Here is a 20,924-nt window from a genome sequence, read left to right on the forward strand (position 1 = left end):
CGGTTACTTTTCAGCTCCATGTGGACTCGCGTGGTCGACTATGTTTGCTTTGACTTGCTGCTACCATGGAAACATAGGAACCCCTTATTTTTGCGAAAGCTACGTCTATTACGAAAGCTAAGACTATTCAATCTGGCCACCTGTATACCACCAATAGCCGACTTGCATGGTCGACACCTCCAGATCGTTGGATGAAATTCGGATTCAACCATGGGGAAGCTAGAATTGTTGATGAAGGGGTTGGAATATTATATAAGATATACATATTTAAAGTACGTCCGGCCCACACGGGATCTACTTTCAACAAGATATTTAAATTTGGGATAATTTTGATCAGAAAAAATAAAATAAGTTAAATGCTAAATTTGTATTAGATATTATAATTATTTAAGTTTATTTTTACTAAATTAATATTTAGATACTACTTTTTATTAGTTTACCAAATTATACTAAAAATGCTACTAAATTTATCATTCAATAATTATAAATCCTATAAAAATCGAAATAAAAAACTTTCAAAACCTTTGGGGACCAAACAAAATTTTAACCTTTTTTAAATACTAATTATAATATTAAAATAAAAATTTCAAAACTCAAAGGTTCTAAGAGTAATTTTGCAAATTTTAAGGGGATTGGAGTCCCTCCCAGCACTTTAGATTCGCCTCTGGATGGAGCTGTTAGTACCGCATCCATGCTGGCTTCATTAGGAGTTTAATCCGATTCTTTTTCAAGTTTATAATTTACATTTTTATTTTTTTATTTTATATATTAGGTAACTTATATCATATGAAATTTAAATATATATTATGTTTAGAAATTTAATAAAGGAAAAAATATATAATGGTAATAAAAATATAGGGAAATTTATGGGAAAAATCAAAAAAAATTTGCAAAGTGGGCCATTTTTCTCACATTTACAAAAATAAGTCGATTTTGGAGAGAAAAACAGAAAAAACTTCTTGAAGCGTTTTCAGCTGACATGTTAGAAAACACTTTTTACAAAACGCGTTTTCTTTTAACACATCAGCTTTTTCGGTCAGATGGTTAAATGCTTGTAGTTTTGTCCTTGAGTATCATGTTTGGTTCATGTCCTACTCACATTTATATTTTTTTTATTTCATGTTGTTTTAAACTCTTTTTTTATTTTAATTAATAAATATATTATTTTCAATTTTTTTATCTTTGATGTGTTAAAAAAAACGTGTTTTGTAGAAAGTATTTTTCGACATGTCAGCTGAAAACATTTCCTGCAAGAAGTATTTTTGTTTTTCTCTCCAAAATTAATCTATTTTTTAAAATTAACCTATTTCCCTAAATTTAGAAAAAACGATCTACTTTACTAAATATATTTTAAAACCAACATTTTTTTTTCTAATTTACCCTAAAAACATACATATATAATTATTATATATTACATAAAATCAAATATTTTTAAAATAATATATATGAATGAAACAACTTAAATAAATGTGAGTTAACCATTTATGTTTTAACTTTCATTTCCTTTTCATTTGTTTTGAGAAATATATCTATCAATTTCTATTCTTTCTTTCTCTGAACAAAAAAAAGCAACAAAAAATCTAACTACTTTAACAACAAAACACACAATTAAAAGAACAACAACAACATGCTCCTGCCTGAAGACAACTATTGGTCTTAAACGGAATTTTCTATAGAATTAGAAACCTTGGAAGAACGGGTTTTCTTGGATACCCAGAAAAAGCAACCAGCCGTAGTGACTTCCTTTTCAATATCAAAAACCTTATTATCGTCAGTTTTTGTCTCTCGTTTCTCCATTTCCTTCATTTTCTCTTTACATAAAGATAGCATCACGTAAGCCTCTACTAGACCCCCTCCTCCCGCCATCGCCATTGATGAACTGAAATAAAAAAAACCTTTTTTCTTATTTATAAACTTTCTCTTTGAGAACTGAGATGCGAATGAAGGTTTCTTTTTAGGAGGTTGGAAAATTTATAGGTTACCGTAAGGGGAAAAAGGTGCGAAATTTACATATTTGTGATGTGGAGTGTAAGAACGTGTCGGATTCGCCGTTCTTTTTGAGGGTGTTCAACAGCTCATGCTTTTTTCTTCAATGGTCGCCGTTGATTTCTCGTGGACGTTTTAAGGGTCCGGTTATGTCAAAACCTGAACCGCTTTACATTGGTTCATGTCAAATAGGAGGGGTTTTTCTTTTCTGGAGGTAAAAAGCAGAGAAAAATTAGTATTTTACTTTTATGATATTTTTTGTATTTTTATGTTTTAAGTATATATTAAATATAGTTTCAAAAAATGTATATATTAAAATTATAGATATATGGATATGTTAAATATTTTATATATTATTAAATATGTATTAAAGAATTATATATGCGATGAATTAATTATAATATATATACTTGGTTAAACATTAAAAACTTTTATTTTTCTTTAAGCAGTTTGTTTTTTATTTTTTGTTTTGTTCAGCGGTGATATCAGCCTTCAGGTTAGCTATCTCTTGCTTTTTTTCTCTCCTACCAACTCTTTCTTTCTTTTTTCTTCTCATTCACTCCACATTTATTTTCTCTTTTTCAATTTACAGATCTATTTTGTGGATATCTTTGTTGTCTTCACAAGTTATAATGGATAAATGACGATGCTTCTCATTTGCTAAAACTTCACTGGCCACCAGTAGTTTTTTTGGAAAGTGAGTGGCTCTTCATCAATTTCTTAATTTGTTTCAGTTTTGAGAATATTTTAGAATAATAAATGATTTCAGGAGTTGATTTGGACTCATGTTGTCTTAAGTTTTATATGTTTTTTTGTTTATTTTTCCATTATTTAATAATTCTTCAATTTTAGAAGTTTTTGTCTGCTCTTGTAGCAGGATTTTTAGTCTTGTTTATTCATGTAATCTTATTTTTACAAATGATTTTAGGGATGGTTTTGTTGTCGTCCTTTATAGTTTGGTGAATGCTGGATTCTTTTTATCGATTTTTGCTTACTGCTTTGGACCATCCGGGGCAGATTTTATTATCGTGTTAAGTCCTTGCAATCACTCCAGATATGTCATGCTTGAGTTGTGACAATGCCAGTTGTCTACGTATCAGAATGTTCTATTGATGCTGAAGCTAAAGACTTTGTTGTGCTGATAGAGTTTGTCCTTCCTCATCTACAACGAGCGTTTCTTATTTTTTTTCCGTAAATTGTATGGTTCCATTCATTGAATAAATTAATGAATTTACATTTCAAAAAAAAATTGAGATCAACTCGCTTAAGCAACGAACAGGTAAAAAAATAGCAAAAGAAATTGAGAAATTGAACACACAAATTTAATGTGTAAAAACTCTTCCAAATAGGTTAAAAAACCATAGATAAAAATAATTTTACTCTAATGGCAAAAGAACGAAGAATATAAAATATGGAGATAAAAACTAAACCCGAAATCAAAGAACTCTTAAAACATAAACACAAAATTCTCCAAAAATATTATGAGTTCTAATTTTTAATGGGTGTATTTTCTAAGGTTATAATCAGAGTTCGATTGAAACAAATAAAAAGAGTTTAAGTAGACGATAATTATCTCTCAAATTTGACTGAAATATGAATCATATTCAACATATTTGATGGTTAAATTTTATGGATAGTCTCTTTTAAGTATTAATTTATATCGATATAATTTCTTTATTTTTATTTACTAAAAATTGATCCATTTGCATTTCTAATATCAGAATTAGTCTTAAGTCTTTTATTTTCCATATCATTATTCGTATGTTTTTTTTTTATCTAAATCGATAAAGGTGTATATTGTATTTGGTTAGATGGGAATATAAAATGATTAAAGGAGAAAACAGAAAAATGGAAAAAAAAAATTGAAAGTGATTTGATTGGAAAGTTAAGTGAGAAGGAAGATAATAAGAGATATAAACATTTTATAATGTATAAAAATAAATAAATTCAAATTAAAATGATAAGCGGAGAGAATATGAGAATAGTATTATCGTAGAAGTTTTATTTTATTTGTTCTCATTTTTCCGTTCTATCAAATAATAATAAAATAAATATTTTTCCTTTCAATTTTTTCATCTCTACTAAAAATACTAATAAAAAAGAAAAAATATATTTTTTATTTTTTATTTTTAATTTTAGGGTAAATTGTAAAAATAGTCACTTTTGTTTGCTTCAGATTACATTTTAGTACCTTATGTTTGAAATGTTACGTTTTAGTCACTTACATTATCGTTTTGTTACGAAGTGGTCACTCTACCATTAAGCTCCGTTACCTCTCTAACGACAGTCCTACATGGTAGTCCAAATTAAATTTATTTAATTAGAAACATATTTTCATCCCAACAACTGGACATTCAAGTTGGCATTTAAAACCTATTTGAATTGTCACGTAGGACTGCCGTTAGGGAGGTAACGGAATTTAACGATAGAATGACCACTTCATAACAAAACGACAACGTAAGTGACTAAAACATAATATTTTAAACATAAATAATTAAAATATTATCTAAAACAAATAAAAGTAACTACTTTTATAATTTACCCTAAATTTTATTTTCACAAGATAAAACAAGTTGATACATACAAGTCCATAGTTTGGCATAAAACCAAGACCATGAATGAAGCCAAATTAAGTTGATGAAGACAAAAGAAATACAAGGAAAAGAAAATCAACAAATCAGGAAGAATAATCAGCATGACAAGCATGCCACAGAGACATCACCCAAAGGTAAATCTCGATTATACAAGCTCATTAAAAGTTAGTTATCCATTGTTGCAATTAAAAAACATTTTTCAAAAATATATTTTTTTTAAAAATACATTTGAAAAGTGTAGTAGAAAAGTACGTAAAAAAAAGTATGGTTTATTAATTTTAATATTTTTCATTGCTACCAAAAATTATTAAAATGTCCTTTTTAAATATGTAGTAGAAAGTTTTAAATTAACTAAGTTATATGATATTTAAATAAGTTGATACATGAAGTATAAATTTTAAATCTATTTTAAGTAATTAATATAAATTATTTGTAAAATTATTGATATATAAAATATTTTAAAATTTTAAATATAATAGTAAATCATATTTAAACAATTTAATATAATGATACATAAAATATAAATTAATCTAATTTTTTATATACTTTTAAATAATTAATATAAATAAGGGTATTTTGATATTTTAACTTTCAAACATAAAAAATTAAAAGCACCTAAATATCAATTTTTGTGTTTGGGTGGAAAAATATTTTTTCACTATAGTTTTAGCCCCAAAAGTCGAGAGCACTTTTGACTTCTCAAACGCAATGAAGGACAAGGCCTGGTAGAGATCTAAACTTAAATGTAGATACATTGATTATAATAAAAACGTCCAACAATTATTTGACAAGTAATTTGACACTCATGGGTGTTATGATCTTTAATAATATAATAGATAATTTTTTTGTATTTTAGGAATTTTGGGCTCAAAAAACTTTACGGTTGAACAAGATATAAGAGAATTCGACACCCGTGAGTGTCAAGGTAGCCCTAAAAAAAACTTATTTCAAAGAATAACTTTTAAATGTATCTATTTTAATACCTAACTAATTTTGCTTTATTCAAATAAAAATAATTAATATAAATTATCTAATATATATATAAAGAGAAAATCATATAGCACATTGTAGTACGCGAAACGTGTCAATGTTTTCCTTCAACATCGTCAATTAAATCAGATAATAAAATGATAGTTTAAGTATCAAAATAAAATAAAATAAAAATAATTACCAAAAACAAAAAAAAATGGTATAGCTTGAGGGTCAACGTGAGCATTAAGCCATTATAAAATTATAATATTTGAATACACACTTTTGTTCCTAAAGTACACCATATTTTTTTTCTTTCGTGTTTAAAGTTTTTTTGTTGGGTCCAACTTTAATCTCTAATGTTATACAATCTAAAGCAAGCTATTAATCTAATTCAATAAGACATGTATATGTTACGATTCACCCTTGAGCAAGGCTACCTCAAGTACTGCAACAAGTCCAAAATGGTGCGTATGCAAGAATAATGAGTCAAGAGGTTACCAAAACGTCTCGGAAGATTTCGAAAGTCAAAGAAAGGGACCAGATCCTTGTAGAACCTAGAAGACGATTTAGGATGCTCTAGACAAATCTACACATGTATAGCATTTAATAGAGTCAGGTAGATTGTTTTAGAAAATCAATCTAGATCGTCTCTTGTATTTGATTGTAACCATTAGACCTGAAGGGCTTGCCTATATAAGAAAAGATCACTCATCCTCATTTGTAACCAAGCTAGTATAATAAGACTTTTACGGTTAGATTTGAGTATTGATACAAATAACTATAGTTAATTCATTGACTAGATTTCTAGTAAGTAATATATGGAATTAATAAGTTGATATGAAATTACACATAAGATAGTATGTTTGCCGTATCAAATTTTAGAAAGTGGTGAATTTTAACTTAATGAATTTAATCGTTACCGTTTGGTTAAAAAAAGAATAATAGTCAAATTGACAAAATATATAAATATTAAGGGTTAAATATGATAGTATGCTTTTTTTATTTCAATTTTTTTTTTAAAATATCTGATGATGTCATCATTTGAAATGTGCTAATTTAGGATTGGTTGGATATCTTTTCTTAACGTCCAAAGGACTGAATCAGTGAATAATATAAAACATTAAGGACTAAAGTATAAAAAAAGCTTAAAGGATAGGTGAGAAAGTAAAAGTGACGCCGTTCCCTTAACAAAATAATAATCGGCGGTGACTTGCATCATTTTTCATTCCGTCCATACGTCTCTCAGCTCAGCATTGAAAAAGCAAAACATAAAAAAGAAAAAACAGAAAGAAAATTATTAATACTTTTAATCTACAATACTATTTTTTTTTGTCAACCAAACACGAAATTTCCCTTTCCGTTTCAATTCTCGATTCTTTTTGATGAAGAAGGAAAAGATTTTAATTATATTGGTGTGACGATGTCCAAAAAAGCCAGCAACTGCGCAATTTGCGACAATTCAAATCGCGCATCCATTTGCGCCGTTTGCGTCAATTACAGGTGTATATATAGATATTTGTATAATCGTCGGTAAAAGATTGTTAAATTTAAATTTCTTTTTTTATTCTTCTCATGAATTCTTGTTTGCAGATTAAATGAATATAATTCTTTGTTAATATCGTTGAAAAGCCGTCGTGAATTTTTATATTCAAAATTAACCGAAGTGCTTGCCGCAAAGGTTTGATTTCTTTCACTTAATTTGAAATTAGTTTTTTGATACAGCTTTTTGAGTCTTTTTTTTTTTAATTTTGATTTGTTTTGTTGTTAGGGGAAAACTGATGATCAGCTGAATTGGAAAATTCGTCAAAACGAGAAGCTAACTTGCTTGAAAGAGAAGCTTCGTCGTAGTAAAGAACAATTAGCTCAAGGTTTTGATGCTTGCTCCTCACTGTTTATTTTTTCTTTTTAATGTTTATATTCGTTAGGCGTATGCTAAATGGTGCTTTATATATAGGGAAAGCTAAGATTGAGAGGGTGTCTCATGACTTAAAGTTTAATTACGGAGTGCTTGATTCTGCTCGAGCTGCAGTACCAACTCTGTTCCATTTTGGTTTATTGGCCAGAATTACAAGTTGTATGAACAGTAAATTTAGGAATTATATTTTTTTCTCTGCAGTTGGAAAAGAATCGTGTGGAACAGATCAAAAAGTACTATCCCAACCTTATTTGCACGCAAAGCTTGGGGCATGTGAGATCCCTTGTTTTTTTTTTTATGTTATTGTTATTTTTGAGGCGTTACATATCTCTTTATTTTTTTGTTTCTTTTTGTTTTTTTGGCTTACTAGAATGTCTTTTATTTTATCTGAAAGATGTGACTTAGACATTTTCTAAGTTGCAGATGGCAATTACCTCGGAACGTCTTCATAAGCAGTCTGTGGTCATAAAACAGATATGCAAATTGTTTCCCCAACGTCGGGTAAGTGCTTCTATTTTAAAATTGTTTTGGTCCCTGGTAGTGACTGGTGACTAGTCAGTGTGCTTCATATGCTTCTTCTAGTTATGAGCCTTACCTTGACAATCTTTATTGATCATGCATGTAACCAAAAGTCTAGTGATATTTTCCTTTTACAATTACTTAAATATGCAGCTAATGTGGTTAAGATTAGGATATTCACCCCAGACTTATTCATTTCCCTGCCTCTAAGCTTTTATGTTCTAGCCACTATCTCCTAGGTTAAAGATAAGTAAGCTGAACTTCTTCTACTTTCGCAGGTAAATTTAGAGGGGGGAAGAAAAGATGGATCCAGTGGTCAGTATGATCTTATTTGCAATGCTCGCTTACCAAGAGGGCTTGATCCCCATTCTGTTCCATCAGAGGAGCTCGCTGCCTCGTTAGGGTAAATTTTGCATATTTATATAAGGCTATATGACAACTGTAATCCGCCTACATTTATTTACACCTCATTGAATAATATGACATTGGGACAATCGCTTCCCTCAGCTTTGAATCTTCTTTGTTATCTAAGCCATCTATGAGCTTGAATGTCCAGTCTCTGACACTTTGGTGATCCGATTGAAATCAGATACATGGTGCAACTTCTGAATCTTGTTGTTCGTAACTTGGCTGTTCCTGCACTTCATAACTCAGGTTTTGCGGTATGAACTAGGAATCAATTTCACCTTTATGCTAAGTCTAATAAACTTCTTGAAGCTTCTGCTTTTGGATTTTTTTATATAATATATATACATGAAATATATGCATATATAGTTTTGCATTATTTGGGTTTCCTGTGGGTAATATCTTAAGTGCTCTAAAACTGTAAATCATAATGGATTATTACTAAAGAAAAATTCTATTATCCTAGGTACTGTTAGTAAAAAATAGTTGAGCCCTCTTAATTTTTTTAAGCATTTCTTATGTATTTTCTTCATTTTATTAGTATGACTTGTGGTTTCAAAATTTATTGATTTCTGTATAAAAAAGTAATTTTCATTTCATTTTTGAACTACCTTTCTGGTTTCTAGAATGACTATCAAAGAATTCAAAGTCCATGAATTTTTCTGATGCATAGCATTGTGATGATTGTTCTTCCTTCAAATCAATTATAGTTTTAAATAAAAGTGGTAAAAAAATACCAGCACAAAAACATCAAGAAGTGAACTTTTTATCTTACTTTTTTCATTAAATTTTCTAGTGTTCCATTGTTTGGTTCTGGTGGTTTAAAATGAGTACTAGCAACTATACTTTCAAAATATATCCCTGTTTTGAAGCTCTTCCATTTCACATTGGAGTATATTGGTTTCTATAATGATAGCAACCAAATCAAGCATAGATGAGATCTATTTTACCCCATTATTATTGTACTCATGATGTTATAGTTTCTCCTCAGGGGTCTTGCTCACGAATATGGCAACGAGATTCTTATTGGGATGCATGCCCGTCTTCTCGAAGGTATCTCACCCGCAATGTTATTTGACTTGGTTGACTAAGGTTTTTCTCTGGTGGGACTGAATATGTTTGTTTGTTTGCAGCAATGAATATCCACTTTTTATACCTCGCCAAAATTATTGCTCTGCTAGTGGGGATAATTCATGGACAGATAGAAGCTCTAGTAATTTTGGTGTTGCTTCAATGGAATCTGATAAAAGATTCCGTCTGGATTCATCTGGAAGTAGTAGCTTCAATTGTTCTTCTGGTTCTCCCCACACTGCTGAAACACATGAGGACTTGCAGAAAGGGATATCTCTTCTGAAGAAAACTGTGGCATGCATTACCGCTTACTGCTACAACTCACTCTGTTTAGATTTTCCTACTGAGGCATCTACTTTTGAAGCATTTTCTAAATTACTGGCCACACTATCTTCAACCAAGGAAGTTCGATCTGTTTTTTCGGTGAAGATGGCTTGTTCAAGGTATAGCCTGGTTTCCTGCCTTATATTTCTGATATATACAAGCTGAATCATATGTTTAACTTGTACTTTTGGTAAAATTTTGAAGTATAAAAACAGCTTTTCTAACCTTAAATAAGACTTACGGAGAGAGTATTTGTTGTTATCTTTTAGATGATAGTTTTAAGTTCTAAAATGGGTTCTCTTTACAAGTACATTTTGAGAAGCTTATAGCTAAGCTGGAAATCTCACGAGTTGGATTCATGAATGAGTCATCTTGAATTGTTAAAATGAACAGTTACTTATCTTCCGGGAAGAGTTTGGGTGTCACCATCCATACTTAAACCTAAGTTTTTTGTTTCCTATAGTATCCCTTTGGTTTTAAGATGCTTCTCTGTTCAAACTTGCTTCAAGTGAATAAATGGTAAGAAATGCTTCTTTTGGATAGGATATAAATTTATTTTTTCCCCTTCTAGTTATCATGTAACTTCATTCGCTAAACTTAGCTTCAGCTTGTAGTTTAATTTTAACCTAATTGTTATTTGTTTGGTCTTGTGGGAGTAGAAATTGTCTTCTTGACAATCAAGTGTGAAGGAAAAGACTTAGAAATTGACCTGTCTAAAGTATCTTATAAAATAGAGGGGAGCTGAGATTGAACTGACTCTGTTATCTACGTTTAAAATCCTGTTGTTTTGATTGCTGCTCAATCAACCTTTCAAAATTGTTGGCATGATGAGGACTGGAAGAGTTGTTATATTCTTTTTGGTGCTTTTTTTCATAGTTTATACACATGTATGTATCTATTTTGTGTTTGGTGCTTTGTCATGCTTATCTTTTCAATTTCAGGTCAAGCAAGCAAGTCCAGCAGCTTAACAAATCTGTATGGAATGTGAATTCTGCCATGTCATCGAGCACGTTATTGGAGAGTGCACACACGCTTCCTTTGACGGTATAATATTGCCTTTGACTTTGTTTTAACTTCAAACATTTTGAAATTTTAATTTGTTGAATTTTCCGATTCACAAGATCTTTGACATGTTTTTGTTATATGGTTTTTTAACCAACATGCACCTATATATACATTCTATTCTACCTACTTTTCTGCTAAGTGTTGGAAAGGTATGACTAATATATATTCCACTTCTCTGTAGTTTCCATTCAATTGGGAAGTCATTTGCATGGTTGGATTATGCCTATTATTCATACTAGCTTCGAAAATGAATGTATGTGCTTTTCACATATGTTACTCGAACTCAAGTATTAATGCCAGATATTTATGTCTGACATGAGTCTGTTATTTCATTTCTAAGCTTTTCCACTTATATGAAGTATCCCTGGAGGGTCATATCTTCGTATCCTTGCTATATGTGTCAAACTAGTGCCAAGTTTAGATACTTCTAGAAAAAATGAATATTGAAGCAATATAGCTTTTCTATTGTTATCTTCGCTGAGAAATTCTAGCAACCTTGTCAATGAGATTGGTTTGGACTTTTTAAGTTAGATGCTTCATAATTTGGATACATTATTTTGATTTTGTTTTGCAATGATCATGCAGAAAAACTTCTCTGATAGCAACCTTCGTAGTTCGGCTGCCAGTTTTCTTTTTGCCACTGAAATGTCTGATACTAGGAAGAATGAAAACTCAATTGATGAATGGGATCTTGTGGAGCATCCAACGTTCCCCCCTCCACCATCAGAAACTGAGGATGTCGAGCATTGGACTCGAGCCATGTTTATTGATGCTACAAAGCGATGACCAGTTACCTGTAAGTGACATGTTGGTTATCTAATCATCAAGTGTCCAAGTAATGGCATTATCAGCTATATGCATCTAACGCCAATGCTTATTTCCTCAAATTATAGCTTTAAACAAAACCTTGGTGTTTTGCATTACCATTGCTGATGTCATTCAATTTCATGAAGACATCGATCATGTAATCTGGATTTGGAGGTGTCAGAGAAAAGTATGTTTCTGACCTGATTATACCCAGTCGTTTTTCTAATTTGTTTTCATATATTTGGAGAACCATGTTTTCATACCCACAAATGTGTTTAACGTAACTGTCATACATAGATACTTTTATAAAAAGTGAAGAGTTTGGATCACATACTTGAGGATTTCTATAGAAGACATCAATCATGTATCGTATGCTATCCAGATTCAGAAGTGCCAGATACAAGTATGTTTCTGACACGATTATACCCAAATTTTATAAGTCTTTTCATATATTAAAAGAAATCATATATTCATACTCATATTCGAGACATGTGCTTGATGTAGGTGTCGGACATAGATACTTTAAGAAAAATAAGTAGTCCGGGTCACATAGTTGCTCTCCATTGATCGATGTTAACTTTTCTCTCTTAGCGTATGAATTTCTTCTGTGTTTTCATTGGATAGGTTTTTCGAAGAAATTCTGAGATCGAGGATGTGCAAATCTTTAATTCCTGGCCTTGACTAGCGTTACATGTAAATAGAGGTGATTTCGTTATTCATGTAGTGTATGTAATTATATTTATTTTATTCACTTATAAGTTGTTTGAGGAGTCTTTTTCCTATTTTCAATGGAAAAAGAATTAATAGGAAAAAAATTGTTTAACAAAATTTACGTTGTTAAAATGCTTTATATAGATTTGTAATCTTTGTTCCTATGTTTAATTTTAATATAACTATTCATTTGTATTTATATTATTTTTCTATTTTTGATACGAATGATTTCACATTTTTATATAGTTTTCTCTTAAAAAGGTCACTGGCAAAGAGAAATTATTGCATTAGACGTGGTTAAATTATAAATTAAATTTAAATATGGTGTTTAAGTTATAATTTTTTAATTTAGTCTTTAAACTATCAGTTTTTACCCGTTGTTTCATTAATTTTACTGTTAAATGTCAATAAGTGATACGAATCACCATCTGTAGCAAAACCTATCTGTTTTTCGAACTTTTTTTTTCCATTTTTAATTTATTCCTTTTTCCTTGTTATAGATTCTTTGGCTTAATTCTAGGGTTGGATTTTTTTTTATACTAAGTTTAAATTCACACATTACACTTACACATTGGTGAAACCCTAGTCTCGAGCACAGATAAATTTATTTTTAGCCAATGGGTTTATTGTTTAAGTTCAAATTGGATTTTATTTTATTTTATTTTGATTTAATTTCCTTAGTTAAACTATTTAAACTTGTATATAAATAAGTTAACTCTAGAGATGAAACAAATAAATTTTTTTCTTAGGCTATTTTCGTATATATTCTTTTTTTCTATTATCATTTACATAGTATCAGGGTTCTTTTTTTCTCTATTTAGTGCGTTTGTATTTTGTTATTTTAGATGCTTTTTGAGTCACCTTTTTAAAATAACATTTTAGGTACATCATCGACATAAGGAGGTGTACCATCATCTTCATAGGCGATTTGCAATTTTCAACAACCAAATGCTTTGTATATGAGGTTTACACGCCACTTGAAAGACTATAACCCTTTTACACGCACCAATTGACATTTAATAAAAAAACTTAAAATAATAGGCGAAAGAAAAACATGATTAAAACAATACTTGAAAAACATTTAGGACTTAAAAACCAATTTAAATTATAGCGAATAGTTTGAGAAAAATTAATACCATTAACCATTTAAAAACTAAAATAATAAAAACCGAGACATGTAATGGTTTTTAGATTCCCTTCCCTTACAGATATAAATCCTAAAACACTTTACACCTCCATCTCAAATAATCACCATTTTCTTAGAACTCTAAAAACCTCAATCATCTCTAAGTGCTTTCTTAATTTAACCCTCCTCTCTTGGGGCTTTTTTTGTGGCCAACTAGTAACAGGTTGTCACCTCCTTCACCGAACCCTCCCCCCTCTCCCAACTCTTCCTTTCCCCCTTTTATCCCTTCTTCTAACTCTTATATCTTCTCTTTCCGTTACCTCTTTTATGAACTTTGATTGTCTGTCCCATATAGTCGGTCAAACATTAATTAGAATAACAATTTGCGACATTCAAATTCATTTTGTATTGTTGCCATTTTTTACGAGTATAGAATTTATATTTGATCTCTAAAATGTATCTAGGCAGCAAATGCAGGTTAGTTTGTGTCTAAGGGGAACTAGATATGATGGGTTTTTAACCTTATCCTTGTGGCTGCAATATTGTAGGGATAAAGAGAATTAAAAAATGCATAGGTTCTATCCTTTGGGTTTGAAACTGAAGCTGATCAGATTTACTTAGAGAGGAATCCCTTTTCCAAAATAAGAAGTATACTATATTTTAAGATAATTATGTATTAAATTTTGAAGGCTTGCTATTGAATTTTCGAAAACATAATAAGGCTTTTCAAAGCCTATAAATATGCTACTGATTTCGCACAAGGGGCAGCTTGGGGTGAGTGTTTTACTTGTTATTTCGAGAGTCGATCATTGTATTTACGTATTCCTTTTAGGTTATTCTTAGAAAATTTTATTAATTATACGTTAGGTTATTTCGAAAAGTTATTGTAACATTTTGAACTTTGTAACTACAATTATTCATTGCGAGAGATAGATTGGGCTTAAATAAATAATTGTTTAAAATGAATTATTAAATAAAATCATATTTTGAATAAAATTACGTAGGGGTAGAAGTAATAAATTCGAACTGCATTAATAAATATTCTGTTATATTTTCGTCCCAATACTTGTTGCAACAACAGTTAGAAGGCTTACTTGGGACAAAGGACAAACCGTTATTTCAACCTCGTTCTTTTCCCCTCCCTCTATTTGTTGTCAATGTTCCTAATGCCTCTCTCATCTCCATTGCTTGTTAACATTTTTTTCCTTATGTTTTGTAAGGTGAAAGGGTTTGTTGAGATTGCTCAATCTGTTACGAGACTCAATGCTTCATGTTAGGACTGTTCGATCAATAGGACGGTGCCACTCTATGTAGGCAATGTGGAGCTAGAGAGAGGGGTAGGTAGTGACTTTCGCCATCCTAAAATAGAAAATTGTTCCTTCAGTCCCATTAGAAATTATAAAATTTCAAACTAATTTAATGATGAAATTACATTTTGTCCCTTAAATTTTATAATTTAATTTTGACCCTCCAAAAATGAAAAACCAAAATTGTAAAATTTTAAGTTAATATAACAATAAAATTACATTTTAGCTCTCTTGAAAGTTACAATTCCTAGCTTCACCCTGTTACATTCCTGAGACTTTTGATGTCAATAGATCTCCTTCAACCTAGTTTGATCAACATGGCCTATTTTTTTTTATCTAGTTACCTACTAAATTTAAATGATATTTTCAATATGTTAAATCCAAATTATTCTTGCAACAATATAAACGTATTTAAAAATTGATTCATATGTTTTAAATATACTTAAACATCAAAATCGAGCTGATATATACCACCCAAATTGATGTTAAACTAATATAAAAACCTAATTGATACAAGAGCAATACTTTGAAAACTCATTTATAATATCTTAAAGTTTATGAACCAATTTAAAATCTAAGCATGATTAGAAAATACCTAATACAATTAATTTTATAAAAATTTCTAGAAAATTATAACATTTTAAAACATAGAAATCCTTAAATGCTTACGAATTGATTAAATAATTTTTATTAAATTATTATAATAAATAATGTAAAATTTACGAATTGATCAAATAATTTTATTTAATTACCATAATAATTCATGTAAAATATGAAATGAATTATTGCACTGTATACGCAATATAAATATACAAACCATTTACACTCTTTCATACAATTTAAAAATGATTGTTAAATTGTTAGGCGGTTTTAAAATGTCTTGCGTTTTTTTGGCTTAATACAAACTTTAACCCCTAAAATATACCATCTTTTCCATTTTGATCCTTCAAAAGCCCACTTCATTCCCTAACATTATCACACTCCCGATTTAATCCCTAACATTATTAGACGTTCCTGATTTAATTTTTGGACATTAAAAAACCAATTAGAATATCCAACCAATCATGTCACTTATCATACAATTACTTCAAAAAATTCTATAAAATCTTTAAAAATGAAAAAGAATACAAAAATTATTAAAAATTACAAAAAAAAAACTATAAAAATTTACTAAAATTTCAAATATTTAATAAATTCAAATATCCTACAAATATCGCATTGTAATATCATGTAATTTGATCAAATTGGGATACTTGACAAATTACAAATATCATATCTGTTGAATCACACTCAAATAACTTCATGTTAAGCTAAATAAATCAATATTGAATGAATTGAAAAGATAAGCATGTAATAATAATAATGATAACAGTAATATAATAAATAAATAAATTGAACTAAACTAAATTGAACTTCTTTTATTTCCACATATTTTTCCATAAAATTAACCAAAAAACACAAATAAGCTATATTTCTATGAACTCTCTTCAAAGTAAAAGGAAGAAAAAGGAGGAAATATCTCCCTAAAGATGCAACAACTTTCACAGCATCTTTTCCAAATCAATTCTTATCCTAGACCCACCATGGAAAACTAATCAATTCTCTCTTATACGAACCTAGGGCCTATGTTACTCAAACCTGGTTTGAGTGTGAGTCTTGGATATGTCTGCACGGATTTCTAAGTTTGTTTTTTTTTTCTTGTCATGTATGTGAAGTGTCCTTGAAGAGTCATATCCTTGTACAAGGTTCGGAAGTATATCGAGCATAATATCCGGATATGGGTACTTCAAGAAAGATGAAGAACCCGTGAAACATAAGAAAGGACTTATTGCAACATTTGCAAAATGAACTGTCAAACCAAAACCTACCCACTAAAATACCTAACGCATCAGCTTTGTTTCTAACAGAAGACATCAAAAAAGAGATAAAGTGAGGCAAAGAAAGGGAAAAAAATAAGAAGAAGAAGAAGAAGAAGAAGAACTAATCATCTGCAATAATAAAAAGAATTGGTACTCCTTTGGATTTGACTATGTAAGAACAGTGAAAAGTCAAGTTTCAGACCCTGAGTCGGATGAACTCAATTCAGAAGCTCCATCCAAATTGTTTGCAAAAGATTGAGATAGCTTTGGTTGCATGCCACGGCAAACTTTCAGAGATGGCCTCAGTTTCATGTACTGCAAAACCAAATCAATAGGCAAGCTAAGCAAACAGCATACAAACCATGAAAAGACACTAAGCTAAGCAGCCATGGGACTGGATTGCAAATAAAAGCATTAGAAAATGTACTAAACCTTCAAATAACTTCATGCCTATAAAGAGAAAAAAACATAATTTTCGGTATACTTCTAGGTTCATTAGAAACGTTAATACTAGGAAACAAGTCATACAATGACTTCAATGAGAATTTATTGAATAAATCTGTTATATATCATTGAAGGGGAAGGGAAATATAGCAAAAAGCCAAAAGGGAAAGTACCACTTACCTCCTGATAAAAAGCATTAATCTCCTCTTCCGTAAGCCCTTCATCCTCACCAGTATTTTCTTCCCAACCAAGAGAACGAAGGAATGCAGCCTCTTCCTCATCAGGATAAACCATAGCAGTAGCACTCATGTTCTTTTCCCCATCATCAGAACAGGTGTCACCATTGCTAGCAGCTGCAGTACCATTCTCATCAGCATGAGCAGTTGCAGAAGCCCCGTCTACTTCCTTTGTAACTTCAGTTTTCTCTGTAGTGGAAGTTGAAATATGAGGATCCGGATCTGAAAGACCAGCAGAAGTGTTTGTTGAGGTCTTCTTCTTCAGGAGATTAAAAAAATCATTTCGGCTCTGGGTTTGAGCCAAAGAAGGTCTCTTTTCCACAGTGAACCCAGCTATTGGATTAATGGAAGCTGCCTTGAGTTCCCCAGAAGAAAGCTTGGGGCTGTTTGAGTTTCTTGCAGGAGCAGATTTAATAGGAGCAACAGCATGTTGGCTAGTAGTAACCCTGTTGTTTGTGATTGTTGCTGAACTAGCAATATCTTTTTGAGTAGGAGACGAGACCCCATTCTCCCATCCTGGTTTGAGAACCAAAAGCTTCCCAGATGTCTTTGGCATATCGGACTTGACATGTCCACCATGAAGAGACTGATTACCTTGATGAGTCAAAGGTTGTGGCTGCGGTCCACTCTTGACAGCTACATTTGTCTCACTTATTCTGGCTGCAGGTTTGGCTTTTGATTTATCTGCTGAATTTAGAACCTGGGACAAGAGAATTACATTAATCATTACCTTTAGTTTCCAATTACAAAACAAATGGATCTTTTATCCGTGCAGAAGCAGTAGACAGGTAACAGATAGGAAACAGAACAACTTCATAAACAGTTTACGAACCGGCAGCAGACAAGCTAACCTCAGAAAATATTGGCATTTCAAAGTCCCTTGAATATGTACAAGAACAGTTATAAATTATGATTCAATCACAAGACTATATCAGAGAAGTCGTGTGATAAAGAGAAAGTCCTCATGAACTTCAAACCAAGATCCGGTATAAAGAAAACCAGGGTGGAAAAAGAAAAAGAAATAAGGCTTGCTTATAAAATTAGATATAAATAAATATAGGGCTTTCAAAATCAATCGATGATTTACAAGAAGACTGATGGAAAAGGTAGGGGAACCAAAACTGTTTAATAGGACTAAGACAACAAACTTAAAGCAGCTAAGATTCAAGAGACAATATTTGCTGAAACTGAGGCAGTTGGCTTACAGAACCCTTAGGCATAGAAGGCGTCACTGGTATTAGTTGCCTTGATTGCTTAATAGCCAGTTCCTCGCGCCTTTGTGTGTTGACAGATAACTAAATAAAATAGAAATGTATGGTTAGATCACAGGTATAAGTTATATATGTAATGAGAACTTAGTGACTAAGCCAGTTACCATGGGAGGAGTACGGGTTCGTGAAGGAGCCTGTGCTAGTGCTTCAGCCATATTAAGACTAGATGAGATGCTTGAAGCCCCAGAACCTGAGGTGGAAGCAGGTTGTGAGGCGGACAAGGTACCTGTGCTACTACTTCCAACTACACTGGGCACTTCTGCCAAAGCTGAGGTCCATCCTTCTCCATCAATCAAAGCTGAATTACCAACAGGCAAACTCTGAGAAGCTGAGCTCAAACCAGGAGAGGAAACTCTAACCATCTCAGGAACCCCTTGCCTCTCTTCAGTTCCAAGTGAAGGAAAATCTTTCTCAAACACAGCCTTGGGGATGCTACTCCCGATAGTACCCCCAGAATGCAGACCATTGCTAATGTTATGGTTACTGTTACCATTATCTCTAGAGTCCACTACTATCCTTCGTGGCAAAGGCTCAACCAGCCTACTGGTGGAGATACCTCCTAATTTCTCAACCCTACTGGTTAAGATACTTTCTAAAGGTTCCGAGCAATAACGGTCCCAATGGTCCCCAAAGCTTGTCCTCTCTTTATCCCTTTCTCGATCCTTATCACGGTGACTCCTACTAAAGCTACTGTAAGCATGTTTTGCAGAAACATTTCTAGAACTCCTCCCTGAATTCAACGAACAAGTCCGATCCAAAAATGCTGAACGAGGGGAACGGAAATCACTTATATTCCTAGAATTTCTATGTCTCCCATGATGCAGCAAAGAAGAAACATCTATTATAACAACAAGAACACAATTATTATATATATACACATTCTCAACAATCAAAGGCTATAAAACTAGAATAAATGCAATGAGAAGCAAAATAATAATAAAATAATAGAAGGGCATAAAATGTGTCTAACAGACAGATGTATGTCCAAAGAACATTATAATCAAGTATAAATGCAATGAAAAACAAATGGGTATCTAAAAGTTGGCTTGTCAAACGGTACCTGAGTTAGAAGAAGAGGAAGTAAAGTGGTGGGCTGAATTGCCACCCCCAGTAACAGTGCCAGTACTTCTCAGCCATTCTGGAACTAATGCAGGTTCACTTCTTTCCATAAGGGATACCAAACATGATCATCAGAAAAATAAAAAAGAAAAAGGCTATGGAACCTTCTTCAAATCCTAACCCACCAAATTAATTTTCTTCCTCTTAACCCAACCCTAATCACTCAAACCACCAAAATTAAGGTTGCTGGATTTAAAGTGGCAAAGAAGGAAATGTTTGGATCAAAGGAAACAGAATTTTAACATAAGTGTGAAGCCATAGCAACGAAAACAAAGGCAATCATAATGAGGAGATTACATTTCAATTAACTCTCTCCTACGCCTCCATCTTTGATTAAAGAAGGATTTGCAGATTACTGATTTTCCAGTTCCAAATGAAACTCATATGTTCCAATAATAATAATAAAAGAAAGGATCTAACCCTCTTTTCAAATCAATAACTTAGGCAAAAATACAGCAAAAATAACTTTCCAAAACAATAGTTAACGCCCACTTAAAACCAGTTTAATTAAGGAGAACGAAGGTAAACAGACATAAATTTGGAGTAAAATTAAAACCCTGAATTAAATTTTAATTATAAGTATCCAACTGCTAGGGCTTCAAACTAAAGAGGCAACAACAAAATTTGGGGGAAATTCTATACAAATGAAGAGCAGATGAAACAAAAAACAGAATCCAAACCCTAACACCCCCCGCAACAATTCCTCGCTATTGCCTCAAAAAACGTAACCTATATAAAAATAATATAATAATAACCGTCCCAATCCAATGCGTTTCTTTTTTCCGGGAAAATTATTAAAAAGGAAAAATTACGAGAAAAAGAAAACAAGGGAGTTTCAGTGAGAGAAAGAAAGTGAAGTAGAAGATAATAGAGATAAAGAAAAGAAAGATAAATGCTGATTATTCAAACAAAAAAAAATTGCAATTTAGGGTTTTGATTTGATTGAAGATAAAGAACGAAGCTTAAATTTCTTTTTCTTTTTTCCCCTTTTCTGATATATATTTTTTCTTAATACTCGGCATCTTGTTCTAAAAAGAAAAAAACATTTTTTCCTTTTAAAAAAAACAAATATTTAAATTCGTTGGTATAATATTATTTTATGAACAAGGCTTTTCAATGATAAAACTTTGGCTTATGTTATGCTTGGTAAGGTATGGTGTGCTGTTTTTCTCTGGGTTCTCTCTGCTTTGTTT

At 31.3% G+C, this 20,924-nt stretch overlaps 2 protein-coding genes across 5 annotated transcripts; one reads left to right on the forward strand and one right to left on the reverse strand.

Annotated features, from left to right (window-relative positions):
• Window positions 1-6,763: 6,763 nt before the first annotated feature.
• Window positions 6,764-12,568, forward strand: LOC107900954 (uncharacterized). 4 transcript variants are annotated; one of them, XR_001685085.2, is made up of 15 exons: window positions 6,766-7,052; window positions 7,143-7,230; window positions 7,321-7,420; window positions 7,507-7,580; window positions 7,669-7,740; window positions 7,891-7,968; window positions 8,265-8,389; window positions 8,576-8,648; window positions 9,383-9,444; window positions 9,525-9,905; window positions 10,728-10,830; window positions 11,437-11,647; window positions 11,745-11,845; window positions 11,956-12,061; window positions 12,283-12,568. XR_001685085.2 is itself a non-coding variant. In XM_016826759.2 (13 exons), the coding sequence occupies exons 1-12, from the start codon at window positions 6,973-6,975 to the stop codon at window positions 11,635-11,637; spliced, it is 1,437 nt and encodes a 478-aa protein (XP_016682248.1). In that variant the 5' UTR covers window positions 6,766-6,972; the 3' UTR covers window positions 11,638-11,647; window positions 12,283-12,568. The 4 variants fall into 4 exon arrangements, 2 of the variants coding, with proteins under 2 accessions (XP_016682263.1, XP_016682248.1); XR_001685086.2 differs by lacking the exon at window positions 11,956-12,061; XM_016826759.2 differs by lacking the exons at window positions 11,745-11,845; window positions 11,956-12,061.
• Window positions 12,569-16,200: 3,632 nt separating this feature from the next.
• Window positions 16,201-20,924, reverse strand: LOC107900984 (uncharacterized). Its single transcript, XM_041094494.1, has 5 exons — window positions 19,673-20,924; window positions 18,717-19,450; window positions 18,547-18,636; window positions 17,286-18,041; window positions 16,201-16,976 (listed from the first exon to the last, which is right to left on the reverse strand). Exons 1-5 carry the CDS (start codon window positions 19,779-19,781, stop codon window positions 16,851-16,853), a joined length of 1,815 nt encoding a protein of 604 aa, XP_040950428.1. The 5' UTR covers window positions 19,782-20,924; the 3' UTR covers window positions 16,201-16,850.

Source organism: Gossypium hirsutum, chromosome D05 (assembly GCF_007990345.1).
Source record: "Gossypium hirsutum isolate 1008001.06 chromosome D05, Gossypium_hirsutum_v2.1, whole genome shotgun sequence".
Lineage (NCBI taxonomy): Eukaryota > Viridiplantae > Streptophyta > Magnoliopsida > Malvales > Malvaceae > Gossypium > Gossypium hirsutum.